The sequence below is a fragment of the Tachypleus tridentatus genome, chromosome 7 (assembly GCF_004210375.1).
Source record: "Tachypleus tridentatus isolate NWPU-2018 chromosome 7, ASM421037v1, whole genome shotgun sequence".
Taxonomy (NCBI): domain Eukaryota; kingdom Metazoa; phylum Arthropoda; class Merostomata; order Xiphosura; family Limulidae; genus Tachypleus; species Tachypleus tridentatus.
This window is the reverse complement of record NC_134831.1, coordinates 124696537-124723324: the sequence shown is the minus strand read 5'-3', so window position 1 is coordinate 124723324 and position 26788 is coordinate 124696537. Positions and strand designations below refer to the sequence as shown.

Below are 26788 nucleotides of genomic sequence, written 5' to 3'. Positions count from 1 at the left end.
ATAAACAAAAAAAAACAGTGTGTAGGACTCCTTATAGAGTTCGGCAATAATCACACACCGACATTTATAGTAATAGCAAAATAATTGATTTATTAGTCATTGAAGCAAACCTATGGTTTTCAATTTTTCTAGCTACAGTTATAAGAATCAGTCGTTAAATCACCCATGTAAGTTCCCCTCCGGCCTGGCATGGTCAGGTTGATAAAGAGCTCGACTCGTATTCTGAGGGTCGTGGGTTTGAATCCCTGTCGCACCAAACATGCTCGTCCTTTCAACTATTTGTGCGTTAAAATGGTACGGTCAATCCCACTATTCGTTGGTAAAAGAGTAGCCCAAGAGTTCGTGGTGGGTGGTAATGACTAGCTGCCTTCCCTCTAGTCTTAGGGACGGCTAGCACAGATAGCTCTCGTGTAGCTTTGCGCGAAATTCAAAACAAACAAACAAACAGATTGCCCCCTGTCGCGTGGTATTCTATGCGGTTGCTTTACTTGCCTGGACTTAAGGCTAGCTCTTCAAACTTTAACAGGACAAGGTTACTACAGACAAAATAAATGTTTGTTTGTTTTTTAATGACTGAGCAAGAACAATAAGAGTCAACGAAAATAAAAACTCTTTAAGGTTAAAATATTTGGGGAGACTTTCGAGGTTTACGTGTTGATGCTACAGTTCATGTCTTTATTTAAAAAGATGTATTTGATTAACAACGAACATGCTATTTTACTTTTAGTTGTAAATCGAAAGCAACACGAATAAAAGTTTAATTTTAAATTATTCTCTTGTCCTTTGCATTTTTGTTTAAGATCAAACTGGTAAACATATACTTGTCCAGAAAACTTTAAAAATAATATGATACCCTATATTATTAATAAATAAATATTAAAGTACCAGAGCACATCACATCGCAAAGTGAAATTAGACATAAAATAACAGTTTGAGAAAACATGTTTAATGTTCATGATTAAATGTTTAGTTTATGTTTTAGTTAAACATCTTATAGTATGCTATGATATATGCATTTATTAATAATTACACTTAAAAGATGGGAAAGTTTGGCAGATTTTAGTACCAACATTATAGACACGGTCTCATATACAACACTACCGCCCTCTATAATATGGGGCTTACACCACGTGGGTCTCTGACGAGTATTGATTTGCACATTGCAAGATATCTGTGGTGTTGTTCCAAATGTTTAGAATCGAAAGAGTCGTACTTGTCTTTCGCACATGGACTAGTCCCTAGGTTTAACTATAATTAAGTCACCGCCGTGTTATCTTGTCCCAGACATTTTCTTGTCGTTCCACATTACAAACTTTATTGTATTCTGCAGTGAGAAAAAAACAAAAAAACAAACTGAAAGGTGAATTTGTAATATAGCTAACTCAAGAGGCTGCGCTTATTTCTTACTAACTGTTACATTATCTCAAATCCAGTAGATTTTGATCGGACCTACAATATGATTCATTGGTTCTTGAAGCCTGACTATAAAACCGTAGTTTTCATAACAGTTTTCTGTGTTATTCAGTTAAGTGAAAGTACGAATTCACAAGTTGTTCAAGCGACAGAAAGTACCTCTGAAGTTACCACCTACTGGGAATCAAGTTGTGGCATAAAAACCGACCTTCACTTTTGGAGAGACCTTTCGCAGGGAGTGGACGTTTCGTTGAATTCAGAAAACGTAAGTGTGTTTATTTACAGACAAACCAATAAACACGTTTAAAAAGTCTCTTTTCACTTAATTAGCCTGGTATCATCAAGCGACAACATTTGTTGTTGTTGTTTTTGAATTAAGCACAAAGCTACACAATGGGCTATCTGTGCTCTGCCCACCATAGGTATAAAAACCCGGTTTTTAGCGTTGTAAGTCCGCAGACTTACCGCTGAGCCTCCGGGGGCAACAACCTTTGAAAACGAAAAAGCGTACAACAATCCGAATCCAGCAAGAGATGAGAGATCAGTAAGGATAATACGTCACTACGCAGCAGGTTATCCAAGAACACGTAAGGGTTATGAATAACCTATAAAGATATGGCTTTTTACATTTTATCCAATCCTCCTAACTACAACGTGTAACAAGCCGATGCATCAAATACTAGTACATAGTTTCATTGTATGAGTTCACATTTGCTTTCATCTGTCTTTTTTGTTTTTTTTTTAATTTTGCGCAAAGCTACATGAGGGCTATCTACGCTAGCCATCCTAATTTAGCAGTGTAAGACTAGAGGGAAGGCAGTTAGTCATCACCATCCACCGGTAACTCTTGGGCTACTCTTTTATCAACGAATAGTGGAATTGACCGTCACATTATAACGCCCCCACGGCTGAAAGGGCGAACATGTTTGATGTGACGGAATTCGAGCCCGCGACCCTCAGATTACGAGTCGAGTGCCTTAACCACCTGACCATACCAGGCCGTTGAACATCGTACTCGGTTCACATAATAATTTCGATTTATTTCTTCAGGGAGATATTGACCAATCGATTTTTTATAATTTACTAGGCCTAAGCAGTTTCGAACTGACGCACGCACGCATAAAACTTTTAAAAATAATCATTCTCATGATTTATTTAAAACTTAAAATATAATATTAAGAATAGGTGAGGACTGTTGAAATTTCAGTAAACGATAATTTTTTAAGAAAAAAAGAAGGTTCTAAATGGTTATAAAGTACAGACGCTTTTGTAACAATAAAAATAAAACGTTAATTTTTATTTTTTTAGGTTTTAGAGTTCTGAATTTGAGGTTTTATGGGCTGTATCTGTGTAGCGTGTAAGCGAAAACGATGCTGCAGTCTGTTAAGTCATGTAGGCTTAACATGATTCACATGGAGATGATAACAACAATATCTATCATAGACTGGAAAACTATTCTTATGGATAAAGCATAAATTTACCATCGTTCGTGTTTTTAAAATCGATATACATATAAAGATAGTAAAAACAAATGACCACGTTCTAAAGAGAAAAACAATCTTCATACTGTTTTATAAACCTCTGTTATTCCCTTTTGAAATTGATTCAGCTGAAGTTGTTTAGAATATCTTCTAAAATGATTATATTGTATAACATCACAAACTGCTCACAAATAAAAATTAACCGAAAAATTCACTCAATTTTTGGAACCCGAATTACGAATTAGCATATATATATATATATTACATTCTGAGTTATCACTGTGTACTGTCATGAAAATGAAACATATTTTTGCCAACAGGAATTGTTAAATCGTCGATATATTGGTGTATTAATTTTAGTGTATTCTATCTGTACCATGAAACTTGGGGAATTACTAATGTAATCTTCTTCCGTTGATGCCCTGGTCATTTTGACCCGGTCAGGGACCAAAATAAAACGAATCGACATAATTATAATGAAATAAACGAAAAGAATCCAACTGTAATACAAATAATCAACAGGTAGAAATACAGAAAATTGTGGCACTTTCAAAAAACATCGAACAGCTTTTTTACAAACTTTAGAGCAAATCTCTTTCGAAAGCACCAAAATTTCACTCACACTACACATTATCTCTGTGCTGGAATGTGGAAAGATATCTGATCCATGTGATAGTCGCATATAGAAATTCAGATAGGACAAAATGAAAGCGGAAGTTAAGTTCTTGGTCAGTTAAGGCACAATAAATAACTCCGTTAAGATATTTTAAACCTGAACTTTTTTTCCCCTCCCAATTTGGCCTTAGTTCTAACGAATTACGGGTATGTTGGTAACTGTTGCAAGTCTAGTGTTTCACTGCCTGGTAGGTACCCCATTCAGCAACCATATAGGACGAGTTCGGTGGTAGGGACTGGAACTCGCGACCCTAGGATTGCGTATGTAGCGTCTTAACCACAGGTCATGCCACATTAAAAATGTATTACGGGGGAGTATGATGTAATTTTTATATATTACATCAGCTCAAGGATAGTAATCATCCAAGGATAGTAATCATCCATTTTGAACCATTAACATGAGGGAATACAACTAACAGCAGCATCTGCCGCCACGAAGAATTTTTTCAGGATTTTGAATCGAATAATGGTTTTTAACTGTCACTTTTATAGCAATTTCAAAGCTAAAAGTGTGTAGCCTATTCAATAGCATCGCACTTGGAACTTTGGACCTTCTGACCACAATAGTGAATAGCCCGGTATGGGCTGGTTGGTAGGGCGCTTGAATCGCACTCTGAAGTAGCGAATTCGAATCTACGTGAGGGCGTTATAGTGTGACGTTAAACCTCACTATTTGTTGGTAAAAGGGTAGCCCAAGATTTGGCGGTAGGTGGTGACGACTAGATGCTTTCCCTCTACGTCTTACACTGCTAAAGACGTAAACACTGCTAAAGGGCAGTTAGCGCAGATATCCTTCGTGTTGCTTTGCGTGAAATTCAAAAAGAAAACACAAACCCAAGAGTTGGCGGTGGGTGGTGGTGACTAGCTGCCTTCTCTCTAAGTCTTACACTGCTAAATTAAGGACAGTTAGCGCAGATATCCTTCGTATAGCTTAACTCGAAATTCAAGAACAAACAAACGAAGTTAGTCCGAAGATTTCCAAAACTCATTCTACAGTGCCCCAAAATTAAGTTACCGTAAGCCAAATTTTAATATATATTTACAAAAAAAAATGTCCAAATTATCTGCTTTCAGAATCTATATAGCGCCAAAGATGCTCAATCGAAATCACTTCCATGTGTTAATCAGTGCCTTCTCTGAAAAAAATAACAGTTTCAAGAAGCAAGAAAAACCTTTGTTAATTTCCTCATTGCTACAACGGACGCCGTGTAATTAATGCTGTACTTTCCATATTTCTTTATTTTCGAAACTTTACAAAACACATATTTACTCTTAAATGTTAAAAAAATATATTGATTTGTGGCCAAAATGTTAATTTCGAAGGGTAGCATCAGTGAGATCATAATCTGACACATAGTTTTAATATAAACAAGAACATTTAACACATAGTTTTAATACATACAAGAACATCTGACACATAGTTTTAATATATACAAAACATCTGACACATAATTTTAATATGTACAAGAACATTTGACACATAGTTTTAGTGAATACAAGAGCATTTTACATAGAGTTTTAATATACAAGAACATCTGACACGTAGTTTTAATATACATGTAAGACGTAGAGTTTTAATATAAACAAGAACATTTAACACATAGTTTTAATATATACAAGAACATTTGACGCATAGTTTTAATATATACAAGAACATCTGACACGTAGTTTTAATATACATGTAAGACGTAGAGTTTTAATATAAACAAGAACATTTAACACATAGTTTTAATATATACAAGAACATCGGACACATAGTTTTAATATATACAAGAACATTTGACACATAGTTTTAATATATACAAGAACATTTGACACATAGTTTTAATATATACAAGAACATTTGACACATAGTTTTAATATATACAAGAAATTTTGACACATAGTTTTAGTGAATACAAGAGCATTACACATAGTTTTAATACACAAGAGCACTACACATAGAGTTTTAATACACAAGAACATCTGACACGTAGTTTTAATATACATGTAAGACGTAGAGTTTTAATATATACATGAACATTTCAAACAGGTTTCATATATACAAGAACATCTGACGTAGCGCTTTAATATATACCTGAACATTTGATAGAATTTTAATAAATACACGAACATCTGACGTAGAATTTTAATTTTAACATGAGCATTTGACATATTTTTTGTATTGTATCAACTGGTGTTTCACTGAGTATATAAAAGATAATTCATGCCAACTAGCAACTGTTCGATACACTGTAAAATCTTTAAGATGGGTCAATAATTACTTAAAGCAGTTTTGTGTAGTGTATTAAGGTTCAGCTGTATCAAGTGTGTTATATCGTCAACTAGATATAATTTATGATGAACTGATAATGGTGCTAATTAAAAATCACTAACCTCCATTGTCGTAGTAGAAAATAAAGACGGATAAAGTTTAGTACCTTTATTTTACTACCCAAAAGGTCTGCCTCATTGTTATTGATGTCCTTGCGCTACCATCAAAAAAGAAATTTGACAACTCTCTTAACAATGAATTTCCTATGATGAATATTGTTGAATGGAAACCTAGTGGTCTAAGAAGGAAATAAACTAATATTTTATAGGACAGATTATGTTACGTGAAAACACATTGTTTCATAGTACGTACGAATTCAATGTAATTACGGAACATTTTTGTTTGTTTGTTTTTGAATTCTGAACAAAGCTTCACATAGACTGTCTATGCTAGCCGTCCTTAATTTAGCAGTGACTAGAGGAAGGCAGCTGGTCATCATCACTAACTTTTGGGCTACTCTTTTACCAACGACTAGTGGGACTGACTATCAAGAGAAGACTATCACCCTGGCTAGATGGAAGAAAAAAACTATAGCAAATATATGAGTAGAAACTAGTAAAAGTCGAGAGAGTTATTTAGAAAACTATGAGAAGGATAGGTATGTATCCATTAATTTTAGAGACTTAGTGCTGGAAAAAACTATGATACAAGGGCAAAACTTTTTACCTAAAAACATTAATAAGTATGAATGGGACTACCAGAAAGTAAGGAAACAAGGTAGGAATGGAGGGGTTATATTACAAAACTTTGTGATTTTTGACACTATACAACCTCAAAGTGGGTGAAGTGATCGTTCTGCTCATTCCAACCTTGTGTTTTTTTATTTTGAACATTGATTTCAGTTTTATCACTAGCTAATCCCTCCTATATAAAAATCAAACTTAAATATTACAAAAATTAGCGGTTCCGATGTCATTCTTTTTGGCCTACCCCTTACCATCATATAGCTGTAATGATTCTCATAAATAAAGTATGACTATTGGATCTTCCCGTCTAACTTTCGACATCAATCCTACCCTTTAGCCCTCGAGTAGCTTTGTGCGAAATTCCAAAACAAACAAACAATTTAACATTCTGTACTTACACTCTTGAACTGTCCAATCACTTATGATTTTAGACTTGCACTTTCTTGCAAACTGTGCCAATCAATGGCGTAGCGTCAATAGTGCACTGTATGTAGTACAATGAAACTGCCAACATCAAAAATAGTGAGCAGTGCACTACCACTATTTCTTCTTTTTCCAAGAGCTGTTCCATTGCTTGAATACTTTATAATAATATTTCCACATCCCATGAAAATTATATTTACGCTGTTATTAGTCGTGTTCGTGTTGATCAATATGAAAGATCGTTACGAAACGTTCTCCCGATTAGGCGCAGATAGCCGAGTTGCTTTGCGCCACGAAACACCAAACCATTCAACTGTTGTCTTGATAAGACAGTGTTTCGGTAAGCAGCAGATGCAAGCCTCAAGACCAAAATGTTCTTTTTCTAATGCATTTAATCTGTTCTCACATTGGTGAACGTTTTGTATATGTGGACTCCATTTTTAAACGCCCTATACTTCTTTGTTTGTTTTGAATTTTGTACAAAGCTACACGAGGGCTATCTGCGCTAGCCGCTCCTAATTTAGCAGTGTAAGACAAGAGGGAAGGCAGCTAGTCATCACCAACCACCACCAACTTTCGGGCTACTATTTCACCAACGAATAGTGGGATTGGCCGTCACTTTATAACGTCTCCACGGCCGTTTGGGCGAGCATGTTTGGTGTGATGAGAATTCGAACCTGCGACTTTCAGATTACGAGTCGAGTGCCTTAACCATTTGGTCATGCGGAGCCCGCCCTATACTTGGTAATACATTTGATGTTTGTGACATTTACATTTTGCATGCTCCATTGTTAATAAATATTCCACATTTACGAGCTGCAGATATAAAAAATAATCGTAAATTCGTTTTCGACAGGTTCTAAATATATATTTGAGAGGATTTGTTCTTTTATCTAGCAGGCGATGTTTCTTTAGTTACAACATTTAATATTTTCTTAAACATTTAGAAGCATTTTAATACTACTAATAATCGACCTTATAAAAACCAAATTTGCCATTTTTCTCTAATAGGACACTTGACGTTTCGCTTTGTAACTGCTCCAAAAGCTTTCCAGTAAAATATAAACCATAACTACAAGTTAAAGGAATTTACTATTTAAACGTTTTGTGTTTTAGTGGAACACTCTTGGAGAAACTGTAAAGCGAAACGTTGATTGGTCAGTTAGAAAATAAATAACAAATTTGGTGTCATATGACCGTTTATTTCTAGCATTAAAATGTCTTGAAGATTCTTGAAGCAAAAAAATGTAATTTCATTTGATATATTTCACGTCAATCAGAGCATCACATTTTATTTTCGAGAACATTATAACACTATGACTTCAAGTAACCAAAGCGACCTTTGCAAATAAAGATAATTTTCCTGTGCACCACTAGCTTATAGAATCATTCTGCCCTTATCATGCTTATCACTCAAGATTGTGGCATCAAGTACTCTCACTGTGCCAAACATGGTTTATGAGTTCCTCTGAACATCACAAAGAAATATAACATACTATAAAATCGACAGATTACGGCTCATAATGAAGAATCTGTATAACTTTGCGATTAATAATTTATTACTACAAATATGCTGTACAAGTATTCATTATAAATTTTGAGGAGTCTCACTTTGAAAACCCGAATGACTTGTAGCTGTAATAACAAAGAAAACGTACTAACAAAACTGTATTACTTGTTCTTTAAGGGAGAAATTACGGCCCGGCATGGACAAGTAGTTAAGGCGCTCGACTCGTACTCTTAAGGTCGCTGGTTCGAATCCCCGTTGCACCACACATGTTCGCCCTTTTAGCGGTGGAAAGCGTCATAAGTGACGGTTAATCCCACGATTCGTTGGTAAAAGAGTGGCCAAAGAATTGGCTGTGGGTGGGGATGACTAGCTGCCTTCCCTCTAGTCTTTTAGAGGGACGGCTAACGCAGGTAGCCCTCGAGTAGCTTTGCGCGAAATTCATACAAAATCGTATTTTTAATGATTACGACGTGTTACAAAATTTCTTCGCTTTCATCTAGCCAATGAACAGACTGTGATAACTTGATCGATGGCACAGTCGTAGAAGAAAATAAGGTTCCAAACTTCGGAAAGAAGTTCATAGAAAATGTTCTTCCTACGTGAGTAGAGTTAATAATCTTCCAGAAAATCTCCAATAAGCTACTAAAATGGGCATTTAAATTTTAATATGGAAATAAGTTTTACATCATCAACCTAAATTGCTGTCTTCCCCCCAAACAAAGATCTACTGGGGTAAATATCATTTACTTCAATCGTAGTTGTGTTATCACTTTATGTAATCTTAGCTGTTGACCGAAATAAGTCAAGCGTCTGACGACTAGCGCATTGTGAGCATAAACAAATTCTAATTTATTTTTGGTGCAAAAACTAGATTAATACACAGCTGAAAATATTCACCCCTGTAAAATGATTTTAAGCTAATACACAACAAGTTCTGCAGATATAACTATGTACTATATAGAGCTAGAATATTACTCTAATATGTCTAAGACAGTAAAACCGAGTGTCGTATTCCTCAGAATTTTGGAGGCTGGTTATGGTTTTAAACTGGTAATCAAGTCGTAGACGTCTTCATAAGAAGTTTTTTAAACACAATACCTCAAAATTCTAAACTTCTTTTACCGACTCCAAATACAACAACAATAAATCTTACATATTGTCAAGATAGACGATTTTTTAAAAAATGTCACTCGGTATGCTTTGTTTGGCTTCTTTCCAAGTTTAATTTCCATAAGGATTTTATCTGGTTGAAAAAGAACAAAGACATATGTATTAATATAAGTGTTTTTTTTCTTTTTCAACGCTTGCACAAAGCCGAAGATGAAATGTTTGTTACAATGCTAATACAAGGCTGAAGATTGTTGTTACAATGCTAATATAAGGTTTAAGATGGTCTTTTCTGTCAGAAATTCCATTTTCGGAAGTTAAAGTTCCTTCTAACAAATGGCCGTTGGACGGTACTCTGAATGTTGGCCCGGCATGGCCAGGTTGGTTAAGGCGTGCGACTCCTAATCTGAGGGTTGCGGGTTCGAAGCCCCGTCGCCCCAAAAATTCTCGCTCTTTCAACCGTAGGGGCGTTATAATGTGACGGTCAATCCCATTATTCGTTGGTAAAAGAGTAGTTCAAAAGTTAGCGCTGGGTGGTGATGAGTAGGTGCCTTCCTCTCGTTTCACTCTGCAAAATTAGGGACGGCTAGCGCAGATAACCCTCGAGCAAACCTTCTAACAAGTAACTTCCACGCGTCTAATAAAATGATAGATTGAAAATATAGCTAATGAACAACTGTCAATTTTAAGACAGCATGTATAATAAGATAAAATACCCGGAACAAGGAGGACGTTACTTTTAAACTAATCAACTAGAGTATAAAGTTAATATTAAAACCAAATATAATTTTTTGGTGCTCTTAAGTGACCTAATAATTGTAGTTAGCAGTATATGAAATATATGTAACAGTGGTTTTAAAATAACTTTCATCAGTTTATGGAAAAAAAAGGAAAAACCAGTTGAAGAAATGCTTGAAATCTTTGTGGAAGTCTATTACTAGATATACAAGCTCGTAAAAGTAATAATAGTGATGTTGTGGCACGTGAAACGGCTGATATCTAACTTTTGGATATTGTTATTACTAATAGAGATACCTTCAAAAATATCGAAGCATAAGGAGCGATGCTTTGTAGCAAATACGAATATTAATTTCCAAGTCTCCATCCGAAACGATACTGATAGGGTGTGTTAAGTAGTTATAGTTCATCGTTGAATGGATAAAAATTCCGAATAAACATTATATAACCTGTGCTACGTATTACAATTTATGTTACTTATTAGTTTGTTTTGGAATTTCGCACAAAGCTACTCGAGGGCTATCTGTGCTAGCCGTTCCTAATTTAGCAGTGTAAGACTAGAGGGAAGGCAGCTAGTTAGAAGGCACCACCCACCGCCGACTCTTGGGCTACTCTTTACCAACGAATAGTGGGATTGACCGTCACATTATAACGCCCCCCACGGCTGAAAGGGCGAGCATGTTTGGCGCGACGGGGATGCGAACCCGCGACCCTCAGATTACGAGTCGCACGCCTTAACACGCTTGGCCATGCTGGGCCTGTTACGTATTACAATTTATGTTACGTATTACAATTTGAAATCACCTGAAATTTTAATTTTAATTTAGAAATTAATTGAATATCGATATGTATTACACTCATAGTGCTTTCAACAAGATTTATACCTAGAATTCTTTACTAACACAAATATACTTTAATATGTAAGCAATAATACAATTTATAATAACGTTTATCACAAATAATGATTTATATTTAAACAAAAAATTAAAAACGTACTAACAGTATTAAGTCTTCTATCTGGTCTGGAACGAATATTTTATCTACTCTTCACGATGAGCAAATTAATTCTGATTTGATAAGTAGCTAGCGCTCTGTTCTTAACTGTCCTCAAGCCGTTTACAAGCTGACTTCGCCCCAACGAAGATATCTGATCTCCTCGTAGAAATACTAACGTCCAAAGTTAATTATTTGAAGTTATACGATTTATAATGTTCGAAATCTGTAAACTTTCCTGGTCATTTATCGATAGTTTCCCGATTGATAAGCGTTTATCAGTTATAATTTCTGATATTTAAAGAGTATTAACTGCAGCAAACCAACAATATAATAACTGTGTCTTGGCGCTTGGTTCATAAGCTTTAAGGCGAAGTTCGAGAAATTTCAGTTTTAAAGTATATATTGTTAATTATTGCACTCGAGAACCTTCTATAACTTAAGAGAGCCCGGCATGGCCATGTGGGTTAAGGCGTGCGACTTGTAATCTGGGGGTCGCGGGGTCGCATCCTCAGCGCACCAAACTTGCTCCCCCTTGCAGCCGTGGGCGCGTTATAATGTGACGGCCAATCCCACTATTCGTTGGTAAAAGAGTAGCCCAAGCGTTGTCGGTGGGTGGTGATGACTAGCTGCCTTCCCTCTAGTCTTACACTGCTAAATTAGGGACGGCTAGCGCAGATAGCCCTCGAGTAGCTTTACGTGAAATTCAAAAACAAACAACTTTAGAGAATAGAGAGAAATTTCGCGACACGTATTTATCACAATAAGTTGCATGTATTTCTAAACATATACTTAATCGAAACAAACATCGGTTTTAAACTTAATGGTAAATCCTTTACACCTGACATTGAGAACCTCTCATGATTTGTAACAAATTTAAGTTAAATAACTTAATATTTTACACATTAATAATTTTATTTTAAAAATCTCAAATGTAGTTTTTTAAACCTTTATCTTGTTGTGTGTGTTTTATAGATATTCAATTTCCCACACTACTTACAATGATACAGCTTTGCGCGAAATTCAAACACAACCGATATTTCAGTTTTTTGCTTCTTCTTTTTTTGTTCTGGATATTCAATTAAGAGTAAAATTTTGGAAAGGTTTTACCATGTTACCATGGTACTTACCGCTTTCCTTTCTTTCCAAAATGAATAAATACTATAACATAGTAATGATTATTTCATAGTTCTTCATCAGTTGTATATACACAGTGAATGTTATTTTAACAATATTACAAACTTTTGTAAATAAACAATTAATTCATCTTCAGAACGATAATGAAAAAAACAAACAAACTGTCTTTGTTTGAATGACAAATAATTGATGACCTGATACTGAAATCATCTATAATATGTAATATCAGATCGCAGAACTGTGACTTGTTTGTCTTAGCTTTGCCATGAACTATCAAACAAGCTATTAAAAAAAATAACTTATTTTGAAGTTCTCTGTCCAATAAAAATAGTACGATTTATCTAGTCTAAACAAATACCAATACGAAAGTATTCTGGAATTCGATTAAGTTGTTTTTTTTAAATAAAGCTCTTGATAGATGAGAGACGACAGATGTCTCTTTAAATTCATACATAAATTATAATACTTTTGATTTCTCAAAACAATTTTGCGAGATTTTATCTCTCTGTCCATCCGTCTATATTTTTCTATCACTAAATAATCATTAAATTCGCTGACCTATAAGGTAATGACAAACAATCTAAGAGAAATTATTGAGCAGATAATACGGACTGTGTTCAGCAAAACCCCGTACTCAACCGTACTACTGTCATCGGTGATTGGTAGGCTACGATAGCCTTATTCCGGCATCGTAATAAAAATCACACATCTTCTGTGGCTCGCGTTGAAAAATTATTTATTTAACTCCACATTTCTTTTCAATCCCAGAGGGTAAAAATATCCTTATGTCATTAATCATAACTTTTTTTCGTTTATGTATTTTGGAAATGAAATATTCGGTTTGTCTTACCAAAAATAACGTTTCACCAGAAAGTTATATTTCAGTTTTACTTTAAGTATAGGCCCGGCATGACCAGGTGGGTTAAGGCGTGCGACTTGTAACCTGAGGGTCGCGGGTTCGCATCTCCGTCGCACCAAACATGCTCGCCTTTTCAGCCGTGGGAGCGTTATAATGTTACGGTCAATCCCACTATTCTTTGGCAAAAAAGTAGCCCAAGAGTTGGCGGTGGGTGGTGATGACTAGCGGTCTTCCCTCTAGTCTTACACTGTTAAATTAGAGACGGCTAGCATAGATAGCCCTCGAGTAGCTTTGCACGAAGTTCAAAAACAAACAAAACAATACTTTCAGTATAATTTTTATACCTCCTAAGAAACATAAAGTTTACGTTTAACACAAAGATACAATAACAGTAACACTAGGAATTTCTGATCTTAATAATTGCAGTGTTTTGACCAATAGAATCGAGTAATCATCAGGTCAAGGTAACAGTAAATTAGGTGAGAATATCCATCATGATATTTTTGTAATGAAGTATATGTATAAGAATGGAAATCAGTACAAAAAAGATATATCTTTTGTCTGCAACGACTAATTATCTCTTTAAATATTACATTAACAGTCGTCAACCCGCAACAGTTAAATGTTTATTTGAAATGTCCAAAATCATTAAAAATTTAACGTTTAATCTAGTGAATACTGTAATCTGGGCCAATGATATTTAATGAAACGCAAAGTCAGGTTACATGTTTTTCTTTACCCTATAATTCCTTAATTTCAGTATATATTTCAAATTACACATTGGAGTAGCTACTGCCAAAGGTTGTTCGATATAACTTACTTTTGACGAAGTGAACGAAAAGTCTAAACATGTTCATTTATTTTACATATTTATAGTGTATGTGAAAAAAGTCTTAATTTGTTCATCTGTTTTACATATTTATAGTGTACGTGAAAAAAGTGTTAACATGTTAATTTGCATTACATATTTATAGTGTACGTGAAAAAGTCTTAACATGTTAATTTGTTTTATATATTTATTGTGTTTGTGAAAAAAGTCTTAACATGTTAATTTGTTTTACATATTTATTGTGTACGTGAAAAAGTCTTAACATGTTAATTTGTTTTACATATTTATTGTGTACGTGAAAAAGTCTTAACATGTTAATTTGTTTTACATATTTATAGTGTACGTGAAAAAGTCTTAACATGTTAATTTGTTTTACATATTTATAGTGTACGTGAAAAAGTCTTAACATGTTAATTTGTTTTACATATTTATAGTGTACGTGAAAAAGTCTTAACATGTTCATTTGTTTTACATACTTATAGTGTATGTGAAAATAGTCTTAACATGTTAATTTGCTTTACATATTTATAGTGTGCGTGAAAAAAGTCTTAACATGTTAATTTGTTTTACATATTTATAGTGTACGTGAAAAAGTCTTAACATGTTCATTTGTTTTACATATTTATAGTGTATGTGAAAATAGTCTTAACATGTTAATTTGCTTTACATATTTATAGTGTGCGTGAAAAAAGTCTTAACATGTTAATTTGTTTTATAGTGTATGTGAAAATAGTCTTAACATGTTCATTTGTTTTGTATATTTATGGCGTATGTGAAAAAAACGTTTTGAACATGTTTGTTTGTCTGAAATATCTACAGTGAAAGAAAAACCTTGATAACAATTGTTTGTTCGAATCGTTCGCTTCACCAGAACATTCTCAGAAGTATCTTCAGTTATAGATATTTGTCAGAAACAACAACAAAAACTACAAGCATGTCTAAAAATGTGTTTCAGTTCTTCAGCAGACGTTTGGCCAATATGTTATCAATACCAGAATGTACACAGTATTCAAAAATATAGTTTTTCCAACAGCTGCACATTTAATTTTTTTGACCGTCTTCAATTGGCCATAATATATCTTCTCCACTATCTCGTTATCATACAAGTAGTCAGATATGTCTGCACCACGCCCAAGATTGGGCGTTGTGAATTGTTCACGCGAGTTCCTCGTCTCTACAGACCATAGATTTGTTCTGTAAATGATGGATCAGAACGTCCGCTAGTCTGAGTTCTAAAAACAAGCGATCGAAATAAACTACATTAAGCCACTCTCGCAGAATGGCCTTTGATACAATGAACAAACTGCCCTCTGGTGATTTAAAGATATTGATCTCAGATGACTCAGGAGGTGATTTATTTACTAAAGTTAGTATGTGAGATTGTTTATACAAGCGTTTGTGTGAAAACATGCAAGTCGTATAGCTTCGTGTAAATAATTAGATATTAACTAATTGTCCGAGAAATAAATGTTCGTTATTTTATTATTCAGTATCCTGCTACACTTCTAAAAAAAATATTAAAATATTTTTCTCTATAATTGCTACCAAAACCTCGATTGGTCCAATGTGTTGTGTTGTGAAAGTTCACATTCTTTAAAAACGTTCCTGAACGTTTTATTATTAACACTATTTTTCATGTCTGCTCCTAACTTTTATTGTTTTTGTTCTATTAAATTATAAACGAATTAATTAATAGAAAAAAATTATAATCCTTTGTTATTTAATAGAAGTTGTTTTCGATGCGGTCATGTTGTTGTGACGCAACAGTTGAGTTCAACTGTTACAAACAACTTACAAGTGGCAAACATATTAGATATAATATTTGTGCTGGATAAGAAGAGTTTTGAATATCTGTTTTTCGTGTTATAAAAATAACATTCCATTGAAATGTTTGGAGTGTGCTTGTTTTTGAGTTACACTCTCTCTTTTTGAAACGTTTTGAGATCCTTTTGTAAATTACATTTACATTTGTACTGTATGAATTAGGTAAAAACCAATTGTAGAATTTTATTCACTAAGTTACATACACTTTGGTTTAGAAGTGACAAAATCAACTGGTTTTTTTTTTCTCACACGTAACACGAAAATTTGTCTTGGAAAGCTCAGGTAAACTTTTACCCAAATGTTACATTGAAAAGCTCAGGTAATCTTTTACCCAAATGTTACATTGAAAAGCTCAGGTAAACTTTTACCTAAATGTTACATTGAAAAGCTCAGGTAATCTTTTACCTAAATGTTACAGTGGAAAGCTCAGGTAATCTTTTACCCAAATGTTACAGTGGAAAGCTCAGGTAATCTTTTACCCAAATGTTACATTGAAAAGCTCAGGTAAACTTTTACCTAAATGTTACATTGAAAAGCTCAGGTAAACTTTTACCCAAATGTTACATTGGAAAGCTCAGGTAATCTTTTACCCAAATGTTACATTGAAAAGCTCAGGTAAACTTTTACCTAAATGTTACATTGAAAAGCTCAGGTAATCTTTTACCTAAATGTTACAGTGGAAAGCTCAGGTAATCTTTTACCCAAATGTTACAGTGGAAAGCTCAGGTAATCTTTTACCCAAATGTTACATTGAAAAGCTCAGGTAATCTTTTACCCAAATGTTACATTGAAAAGCTCAGGTAAACTTTTACCCAAATGTTACATTGAAAAGCTCAGGTAATCTTTTACCCAAATGTTACATTGAAAAGCTCAGGTAATCTTTTACCTAAATGTTACATTGAAAAGCTCAGGTAATCTTTTACCTAAATGTTACAGTGGAAAGCTCAGGTAATCTTTTACCTAAATGTTACAGTGGAAAGCTCAGGTAATCTTTTACCCAAATGTTACAGTGGAAAGCTCAGGTAATCTTTTACCCAAATGTTACAGTGGAAAGCTCAGGTAATCTTTTACCCAAATGTTACAGTGGAAAGCTCAGGTAATCTTTTACCCAAATGTTACAGTGGAAAGCTCAGGTAATCTTTTACCCAAATGTTACATTGAAAAGCTCAGGTAATTTTTTACCCAAATGTTACATTGAAAAGTTCAAGTAATCTCTTAGCCAAATGTTACACTGGAAAGTTCAAGTAATCTCTTAGCCAAATGTTACACTGGAAAGCTCAGGTAATATTTTACCCAAATGTTTACATTGGAAAGTTCAAGTAATCTTTTAGCCAAATGTTACATTGGAAAGCTCAGGTAATATTTTACCCAAATGTTACATTGGAAAGTTCAAGTAATATTTTAGCCAAATGTTACACTGGAAAGCTTAGGTAATCTTTTACCCAAATGTTACAGTGGAAAGCTCAGGTAATCTTTTACCCAAATGTTACATTGAAAAGCTCAGGTAATCTTTTACCCAAATGTTACATTGAAAAGCTCAGGTAAACTTTTACCCAAATGTTACATTGAAAAGCTCAGGTAATCTTTTACCCAAATGTTACATTGAAAAGCTCAGGTAAACTTTTACCTAAATGTTACATTGAAAAGCTCAGGTAATCTTTTACCTAAATGTTACAGTGGAAAGCTCAGGTAATCTTTTACCCAAATGTTACAGTGGAAAGCTCAGGTAATCTTTTACCCAAATGTTACAGTGGAAAGCTCAGGTAATCTTTTACCCAAATGTTACAGTGGAAAGCTCAGGTAATCTTTTACCCAAATGTTACAGTGGAAAGCTCAGGTAAACTTTTACCCAAATGTTACATTGAAAAGCTCAGGTAAACTTTTACCCAAATGTTACATTGGAAAGCTCAGGTAATCTTTTACCCAAATGTTACATTGAAAAGCTCAGGTAAACTTTTACCTAAATGTTACATTGAAAAGCTCAGGTAATCTTTTACCTAAATGTTACAGTGGAAAGCTCAGGTAATCTTTTACCCAAATGTTACAGTGGAAAGCTCAGGTAATCTTTTACCCAAATGTTACATTGAAAAGCTCAGGTAATCTTTTACCCAAATGTTACATTGAAAAGCTCAGGTAAACTTTTACCCAAATGTTACATTGAAAAGCTCAGGTAATCTTTTACCCAAATGTTACATTGAAAAGCTCAGGTAAACTTTTACCTAAATGTTACATTGAAAAGCTCAGGTAATCTTTTACCTAAATGTTACAGTGGAAAGCTCAGGTAATCTTTTACCCAAATGTTACAGTGGAAAGCTCAGGTAATCTTTTACCCAAATGTTACAGTGGAAAGCTCAGGTAATCTTTTACCCAAATGTTACAGTGGAAAGCTCAGGTAATCTTTTACCCAAATGTTACAGTGGAAAGCTCAGGTAATCTTTTACCCAAATGTTACATTGAAAAGCTCAGGTAATTTTTTACCCAAATGTTACATTGAAAAGCTCAAGTAATTTTTTTACCCAAACGTTACATTGGAAAGTTCAAGTAATCTCTTAGCCAAATGTTACACTGGAAAGCTCAGGTAATATTTTACCCAAATGTTTACATTGGAAAGTTCAAGTAATCTTTTAGCCAAATGTTACATTGGAAAGCTCAGGTAATATTTTACCCAAATGTTACATTGGAAAGTTCAAGTAATATTTTAGCCAAATGTTACACTGGAAAGCTTAGGTAATCTTTTACCCAAATGTTACAGTGGAAAGCTCAGGTAATCTTTTACCCAAATGTTACATTGAAAAGCTCAGGTAATCTTTTACCCAAATGTTACATTGAAAAGCTCAGGTAAACTTTTACCCAAATGTTACATTGAAAAGCTCAGGTAATCTTTTACCCAAATGTTACATTGAAAAGCTCAGGTAATCTTTTACCCAAATGTTACATTGAAAAGCTCAGGTAAACTTTTACCTAAATGTTACATTGAAAAGCTCAGGTAATCTTTTACCTAAATGTTACAGTGGAAAGCTCAGGTAATCTTTTACCCAAATGTTACAGTGGAAAGCTCAGGTAATCTTTTACCCAAATGTTACAGTGGAAAGCTCAGGTAATCTTTTACCCAAATGTTACAGTGGAAAGCTCAGGTAATCTTTTACCCAAATGTTACAGTGGAAAGCTCAGGTAATCTTTTACCCAAATGTTACATTGAAAGCTCAGGTAATTTTTACCCAAATGTTACATTGAAAAGCTCAAGTAATTTTTTTACCCAAACGTTACATTGGAAAGTTCAAGTAATCTCTTAGCCAAATGTTACACTGGAAAGCTCAGGTAATATTTTACCCAAATGTTTACATTGGAAAGTTCAAGTAATCTTTTAGCCAAATGTTACATTGGAAAGCTCAGGTAATATTTTACCCAAATGTTACATTGGAAAGTTCAAGTAATATTTTAGCCAAATGTTACACTGGAAAGCTTAGGTAATCTTTTACCCAAATGTTAGATTGAAAAGATTAGGCAATCTTTTACCTAAATGTTACATTGAAAAGCTCAGGTAATCTTTTACCCAAATGTTACAGTGGAAAGCTCAGGTAATCTTTTACCCAAATGTTACATTGGAAAGCTCAGGTAATCTTTTACCCAAATGTTACATTGAAAAGCTCAAGTAATTTTTTTACCCAAACGTTACATTGGAAAGTTCAAGTAATCTCTTAGCCAAATGTTACACTGGAAAGCTTAGGTAATCTTTTACCCAAATGTTACATTGAAAAGCTTAGGTAATCTTTTACCTAAATGTTTTATTGAAAAGCTCAGGTAATCTTTTACCCAAATGTTACAGTGGAAAGCTCAGGTAATCTTTTACCCAAATGTTACATTGAAAAGCTCAGGTAATCTTTTACCCAAATGTTACAGTGGAAAGCTCAGGTAATCTTTTACCCAAATGTTACATTGGAAAGCTCAGGTAATCTTTTACCCAAATGTTACATTGAAAAGCTCAGGTAATTTTTTTACCCAAACGTTACATTGGAAAGTTCAAGTAATCTCTTAGCCAAATGTTACACTGGAAAGCTCAGGTAATATTTTACCCAAATGTTTACATTGGAAAGTTCAAGTAATCTTTTAGCCAAATGTTACATTGGAAAGCTCAGGTAATATTTTACCCAAATGTTACATTGGAAAGTTCAAGTAATATTTTAGCCAAATGTTACACTGGAAAGCTTAGGTAATCTTTTACCCAAATGTTACAGTGGAAAGCTCAGGTAATCTTTTACCCAAATGTTACATTGAAAGCTCAGGTAATCTTTTACCCAAATGTTACATTGAAAAGCTCAGGTAAACTTTTACCCAAATGTTACATTGAAAAGCTCAGGTAATCTTTTACCCAAATGTTACATTGAAAAGCTCAGGTAATCTTTTACCCAAATGTTACATTGAAAAGCTCAGGTAAACTTTTACCTAAATGTTACATTGAAAAGCTCAGGTAATCTTTTACCTAAATGTTACAGTGGAAAGCTCAGGTAATCTTTTACCCAAATGTTACAGTGGAAAGCTCAGGTAATCTTTTACCCAAATGTTACAGTGGAAAGCTCAGGTAATCTTTTACCCAAATGTTACAGTGGAAAGCTCAGGTAATCTTTTACCCAAATGTTACAGTGGAAAGCTCAGGTAATCTTTTACCCAAATGTTACATTGAAAAGCTCAGGTAATTTTTTACCCAAATGTTACATTGAAAAGCTCAAGTAATTTTTTTACCCAAACGTTACATTGGAAAGTTCAAGTAATCTCTTAGCCAAATGTTACACTGGAAAGCTCAGGTAATATTTTACCCAAATGTTTACATTGGAAAGTTCAAGTAATCTTTTAGCCAAATGTTACATTGGAAAGCTCAGGTAATATTTTACCCAAATGTTACATTGGAAAGTTCAAGTAATATTTTAGCCAAATGTTACACTGGAAAGCTTAGGTAATCTTTTACCCAAATGTTAGATTGAAAAGATTAGGCAATCTTTTACCTAAATGTTACATTGAAAAGCTCAGGTAATCTTTTACCCAAATGTTACAGTGGAAAGCTCAGGTAATCTTTTACCCAAATGTTACATTGGAAAGCTCAGGTAATCTTTTACCCAAATGTTACATTGAAAAGCTCAAGTAATTTTTTTACCCAAACGTTACATTGGAAAGTTCAAGTAATCTCTTAGCCAAATGTTACACTGGAAAGCTTAGGTAATCTTTTACCCAAATGTTACATTGAAAAGCTTAGGTAATCTTTTACCTAAATGTTTTATTGAAAAGCTCAGGTAATCTTTTACCCAAATGTTACAGTGGAAAGCTCAGGTAATCTTTTACCCAAATGTTACATTGAAAAGCTCAGGTAATCTTTTACCCAAATGTTACAGTGGAAAGCTCAGGTAATCTTTTACCCAAATGTTACATTGGAAAGCTCAGGTAATCTTTTACCCAAATGTTACATTGAAAAGCTCAGGTAATTTTTTTACCCAAGTGTTACATTGGAAAGTTCAAGTAATCTTTTAGCCAAATGTTACATTGGAAAGCTCAGGTAATATTTTACCCAAATGTTTACATTGGAAAGTTCAAGCAATCTTTTACCCAAATGTTACATTGGAAAGCTCAGGTAATATTTTACCCAAATGTTTACATTGGAAAGCTCAGGTATCTTTTACCCAAATGTTAAATTGAAAAGCTCAGATAAATTTTTACCCAAATGTTACATTGGAAAGTTCAAGTAATCTTTTAGCCAAATGTTACATTGGAAAGCTTAGGTAATATTTTACCCAAATGTTTACATTGGATAGTTCAAGCAATCTTTTACCCAAATGTTACATTGGAAAGCTCAGGTATCTTTTACCCAAATGTTAAATTGAAAAGCTCAGATAAATTTTTACCCAAATGTTACATTGGAAAGTTCAAGTAATCTTTTAGCCAAATGTTACATTGGAAAGCTCAGGTAATATTTTACCCAAATGTTACATTGGAAAGTTCAAGTAATATTTTAGCCAAATGTTACATTGGAAAGCTCAGGTAATCTTTCACCCAAATGTTACATTGAAAAGCTCAGGTAATCTTTTACCTAAATGTTACATTGGAAAGCTCAGGTAATCTTGTACCCCTGTGTTACAATGGACAGCTCAGATAATATTTGATCCCTGCGTTACATTGGAAAGCTCAAGTAATATTTTACCCCTGTGTTGCATTGGAAAGCTCAGGTAGTATTTTACCCATGTGTTACAAAACACTTCACATTGAACTGTCTATTACGACCCTTGTGTTACAAAACACTTCACATTGAACTGTCTTTTCCGACCCCTGTATTACAAAACACTTCACATTGAACTGCCTTTTCCGTTCACCTGTTAAAAATATTGCCTTTTATTTATATCAAATCGAAAGTGAAAGAATTAGACATTTTATCTTTCACTATTCTAACATTGCCTTAGGACTAGACATTTTATCTTTCACTATTCTAACATTACCTTAGGATTAGACATTTTATCTTCCACTATTCTAACATTGCCTTAGGATTAGACATTTTATCTTCCACTATTCTAACATTGCCTTAGGATTAGACATTTTATCTTTCACTATTCTAACATTGCCTCAGGATTAGACATTTTATCTTCCACTATTCTAACATTACCTTAGGATTAGACATTTTATCTTCCACCATTCTAACATTGCCTTAGGATTAGACATTTTATCTTCCACTATTCTAACATTGCCTTAGGATTAGACATTTTATCTTTCACTATTCTAACATTGCCTTAGGATTAGACATTTTATCTTCCACTATTCTAACATTGCCTCAGGATTAGACATTTTATCTTCCACTATTCTAAGATTGCCTTAAGATTAGACATTTTATCTTCCACTATTCTAACATTGCCTTAGGATTAGACATTTTATCTTTCACTATTCTAACATTGCCTTAGGATTAGACATTTTATCTTTCACTATTCTAACATTGCCTCAGGATTAGACATTTTATCTTCCACTATTCTAACATTGCCTTAGGATTAGACATTTTATCTTCCACTATTCTAACATTGCCTTAGGATTAGACATTTTATCTTCCACTATTCTAACATTGCCTCAGGATTAGACATTTTATCTTCCACTATTCTAACATTGCCTTAGGATTAGACATTTTATCTTCCACTATTCTAACATTGCCCGCACGTATTTACGCACTCCTCCTGTTTTAACCCACGCACAACTCTAGATTTCAATTATATTTAGTTAAGAATTCTAAAATGTTTTTTTTCGTATCTTTTTAAAAATAGTGTCTTGGAGTAAGTAGATATTCCAATAGACATGTATTGCATGTATCGTTTTGTTATGGTGATAAAATATTGCTTATCTGCTAGAATTTTAATGTGTTTTTTTTTCCCCAGTACGTGTTTGGATTTGTTAAGATAACATTTTATTTCTAAATCATCAGTCATATCTTGGATTTAGATAATGGCTTTTCATATATAACTTGTATTGATAATATATGTATATATTATTTCAGATAACTATAGTAACATAAAAGCATTGCAGGTACGGAACACGCAAGTAGACAGTGCAGAAATTACAGACTTTGGATGATAGAATGTATCACAGTAGGAGTGGTATCTGAAGATGTAGGACATGGAGAGGAGATTTAAATGCTCGGATTCGTAGTAGTTTACACGTGAAACTATCATTCGCAGACTGTAGCCAAATGTGGGGGAAGTAATTACATTTGATGTGACAAAAAATAAACTATTCTTCACAGACCACTTTAAAAATGGTGGAGGCGTTCAGAAAGATTTATTACGTGAATTTAACATTCTACTTACTTAACAATTGTATAACTGTACGAACAGTTTAGTTAAAGCTAAGTAAAATAGGCAAATACGTAATATTAAGTAGAATTTATTATACTAATTCTACTGCAAAGTATCATACAACATTCTCGTTCACACTCGAACCTTCTCGTCACCAGGCTATTTGTAGCGTTGGCGTCGACTGCGCAAGAGCCAATGAGAATGATGGCACTATTGAAGAACCACCAATTGTTTTAGACCTCCAAGAAGGCGATTGGCTAAAGTAAGTAAATTTTCTAGTTTGCTTTTATTTTTATCATAAGAACATTGTATCATTAAAAAGAATGGGTTTTTTAGCTTAATATGATTTATTAAGTTACTATGTTTCTTACCGGTTAAATGTTTCCTCGACGGGTAGTAATAGCAAAAATCTATCTCCAAAAGGAATTCTATAGATTCTATAAGATACAGTGTGTGTGTGTTTTCTTATTGCAAAGCCACATCAGGCTATCTGCTGAGCCCACCGAGGGGAATCGAACCCCTGATTTTAGCGTAAGATACAGTGAAATATTACAGTTTGTAATCTTGGGGTCGTTTCTTTCCCTTCTTTTATAACATCATTGTATGCACTCATCTTCCATGATACACCTTTGTAGAACAAATTTCACAATTAATTTCTTTCGACCGGAACTAAAGAATCATTTTTACCACGTTTTTCCCCAAGGGTGAATTAACAAGTTGACAACGTGTCAAGACGTTATTTTTTGTTTAATATTGAATGATCGTTTCGTTCGTTTTCTTGTAGCAAAGCCACAGCGGGCTATCTGCTGAGCCGACCGTGGGGAATCGAACCCCTAATTTTAGCGTTGTAAATCCGTAGACATAGCGCTCTACTAGCGAGGGGCCACATTGAAAGAAAAACAAAAGGTAGATCTATAGTACACGTGAACATATTTATACAGCTTTTAATTTGTGTACGGCTCCCCAACATACCAAGTTATTTTCATCTGTTTTGTGTGTTTTTCTTATATCAAAGCCACATCGGGCTATCTGCTGAGTCCACCGAGGGGAATCGAACCCCTGATTTCGCATTAGTATATGATAAGTTTTCATCGTAAGAACGATAATACATAACAGAAGTAATTGTCTCCAACTTTAGAATGTGAGCAGTATTTTTATTAACTATGTCTGATGTTATCCATTTGTATTTAAGTAATATTTTACAATCTACAAGAGACATGCAAACATAGCCCAATTCAGCGTATATGTAATAATCAAAAGTGCCGATAACGTTCCAACTGTAACGATCTACTCAGCAGGTTTTATTTTATTATATTCAAAATAAGTACAAATTGTATTGTTTGGTCTTATTTTGACTGAATTTTTAATTAAAAACCACATATGTGGACACATAATATAACACAAGGAACGTCAAAAATCGATTGATTTTCAAGGATGTCTTTGCTTTCCTCCGCTAGTACAGCGGTAAGTCTACCGATTTACAACGCTAAAATCAGGGGTTCGATTTCCCTCGGTGGGCTCAGCAGATAGCCCGATGTGGCTTTGATATAAGAAAGGTGCAAAAGGTGTCTTTGCTTACCCATCCTTGATAAAGTAAATATTTAAGCCCGTCCTCTATTTTTCTAGAAATAATCTATTCTCTTCTTAAATTCCTGCAAGAGACTAACATCCACAACTGTAACGTATTTGTAAATGACCATCCCAAACAGATTAACCATATGATGTGTTAAATTGTTGCTCAGGTAAGAACAGAGAAGTCTTTAGTATTGAGTGGGATTGGGGAATCCTGAGAAAAGGAAACAGACAACGGAAATTCAGCCCAAATTATAAATGTGTTTGTTTTTAATTATTATTTGTTAGTCACCGTCAGCTATAGCGCTTAGAAATACCAGAAATAAATTTTAAATTTTTATTCACGAGTTATAAAGCACGTGTAGTTTTGCCTTTACCTAAATATCTTTCATACAGTTTACTACTTTCTAGATTAATACAATAACAAATCCATATATTTCTTCTACTTGCTGAATACATTTCATATTTTTAAAAAACAGCGAAGACAGACAAAAGTCTCTTTGCTTTAATTTAAATGTCCGTCATGTCAAGTGGCACGGCGGCATGTCTGCGGACTTAAAACGCTAACATCCGGCTCTCGATATCCGTCATGGGCAGCGCATAGATAGCCCATTGTATATCTTTGTGCTTAATTACAAACAAAGAAACTGATTTGAATCTGAGCATCATATTTCTTATGTTGATTACTTAGGTTATGTAAAGCTTTGGTTTACCTAATTCTTAAATAGTGACAAGTAGCCTAAAGGGTGAATTTGCGATGTAAGGAAAGTGTGAAAGAAACAGTAAAATAGAACGCGTTCTATGAATGCTCAGATAAATCAGTTTAAAGAAAATAAACTGAAGTATTGATAGAGATTGATTTAATAAACTTTGAGTGTGGAAAAAATTGTCAAGTTATCTTTTGTTAATATATTATGTATAGATAAACTTTTTGTTTTCAAAGTAAAAGTGCTTCACATCTCAGCATGGATCAGATTGTTAACTTGAAATTAATTAAACGTTCTCTCTCTTTAACAGGTTAAAACTTGTTTATTCATGTTTGACAAAGACAGATGATGGATTTCATGCAAGGCTGGTGTGGCTAGGTGGTTAAGGCGTTCGACTCGTAATCCGCGTGCCCGATTCCCCTTCGCTCCAAACATGCTCGCCCTTTCAGCCGTGAAGGCGTCATAATGTTACGGTCAATCCCACTATTCGTTGGTAAAAGAGTAGCCCAAGAGTTAGCGATTGGTAGTGATGACTAGTTGCCTTCCCTCTAGTCTTACACTGCTAAATTAGAAACGGATAGCGCAGATAGCCATCGTGTAGTTTTTAGCGAAATTAAAAACAAACAAACCATTTTATGTATCAGTATAATATCAACTTACTCATCATTTCACCGTGAATTAGTTTAGAGTCGATATTAAATTTAAT

At 34.0% G+C, this 26788-nt stretch overlaps 1 protein-coding gene across 1 annotated transcript; it reads left to right on the top strand.

The window, feature by feature from the left end:
• The first annotated feature begins 1306 nt into the window (after positions 1-1306).
• LOC143257797 (uncharacterized) lies at positions 1307-26468 on the top strand. Its single transcript, XM_076516829.1, has 3 exons — positions 1307-1678; positions 23962-24065; positions 26393-26468. Exons 1-3 carry the CDS (start codon positions 1457-1459, stop codon positions 26466-26468), a joined length of 402 nt encoding a protein of 133 aa, XP_076372944.1. The 5' UTR covers positions 1307-1456.
• The last annotated feature ends 320 nt before the right edge of the window (positions 26469-26788 follow it).

Excerpts from the sequence above, each read along its gene's own strand:
- LOC143257797 (XM_076516829.1), top strand. The coding sequence starts at position 1,457 with ATGATTCATTGGTTCTTGAAGCCTGACTATAAAACCGTAGTTTTCATA. Across the intron at positions 1,679-23,961 it reads TTTCGTTGAATTCAGAAAAC|GCTATTTGTAGCGTTGGCGT; the intron begins GTAAGTGTGTTT and ends TCTCGTCACCAG. Across the intron at positions 24,066-26,392 it reads CAAGAAGGCGATTGGCTAAA|GTTAAAACTTGTTTATTCAT; the intron begins GTAAGTAAATTT and ends TCTCTTTAACAG.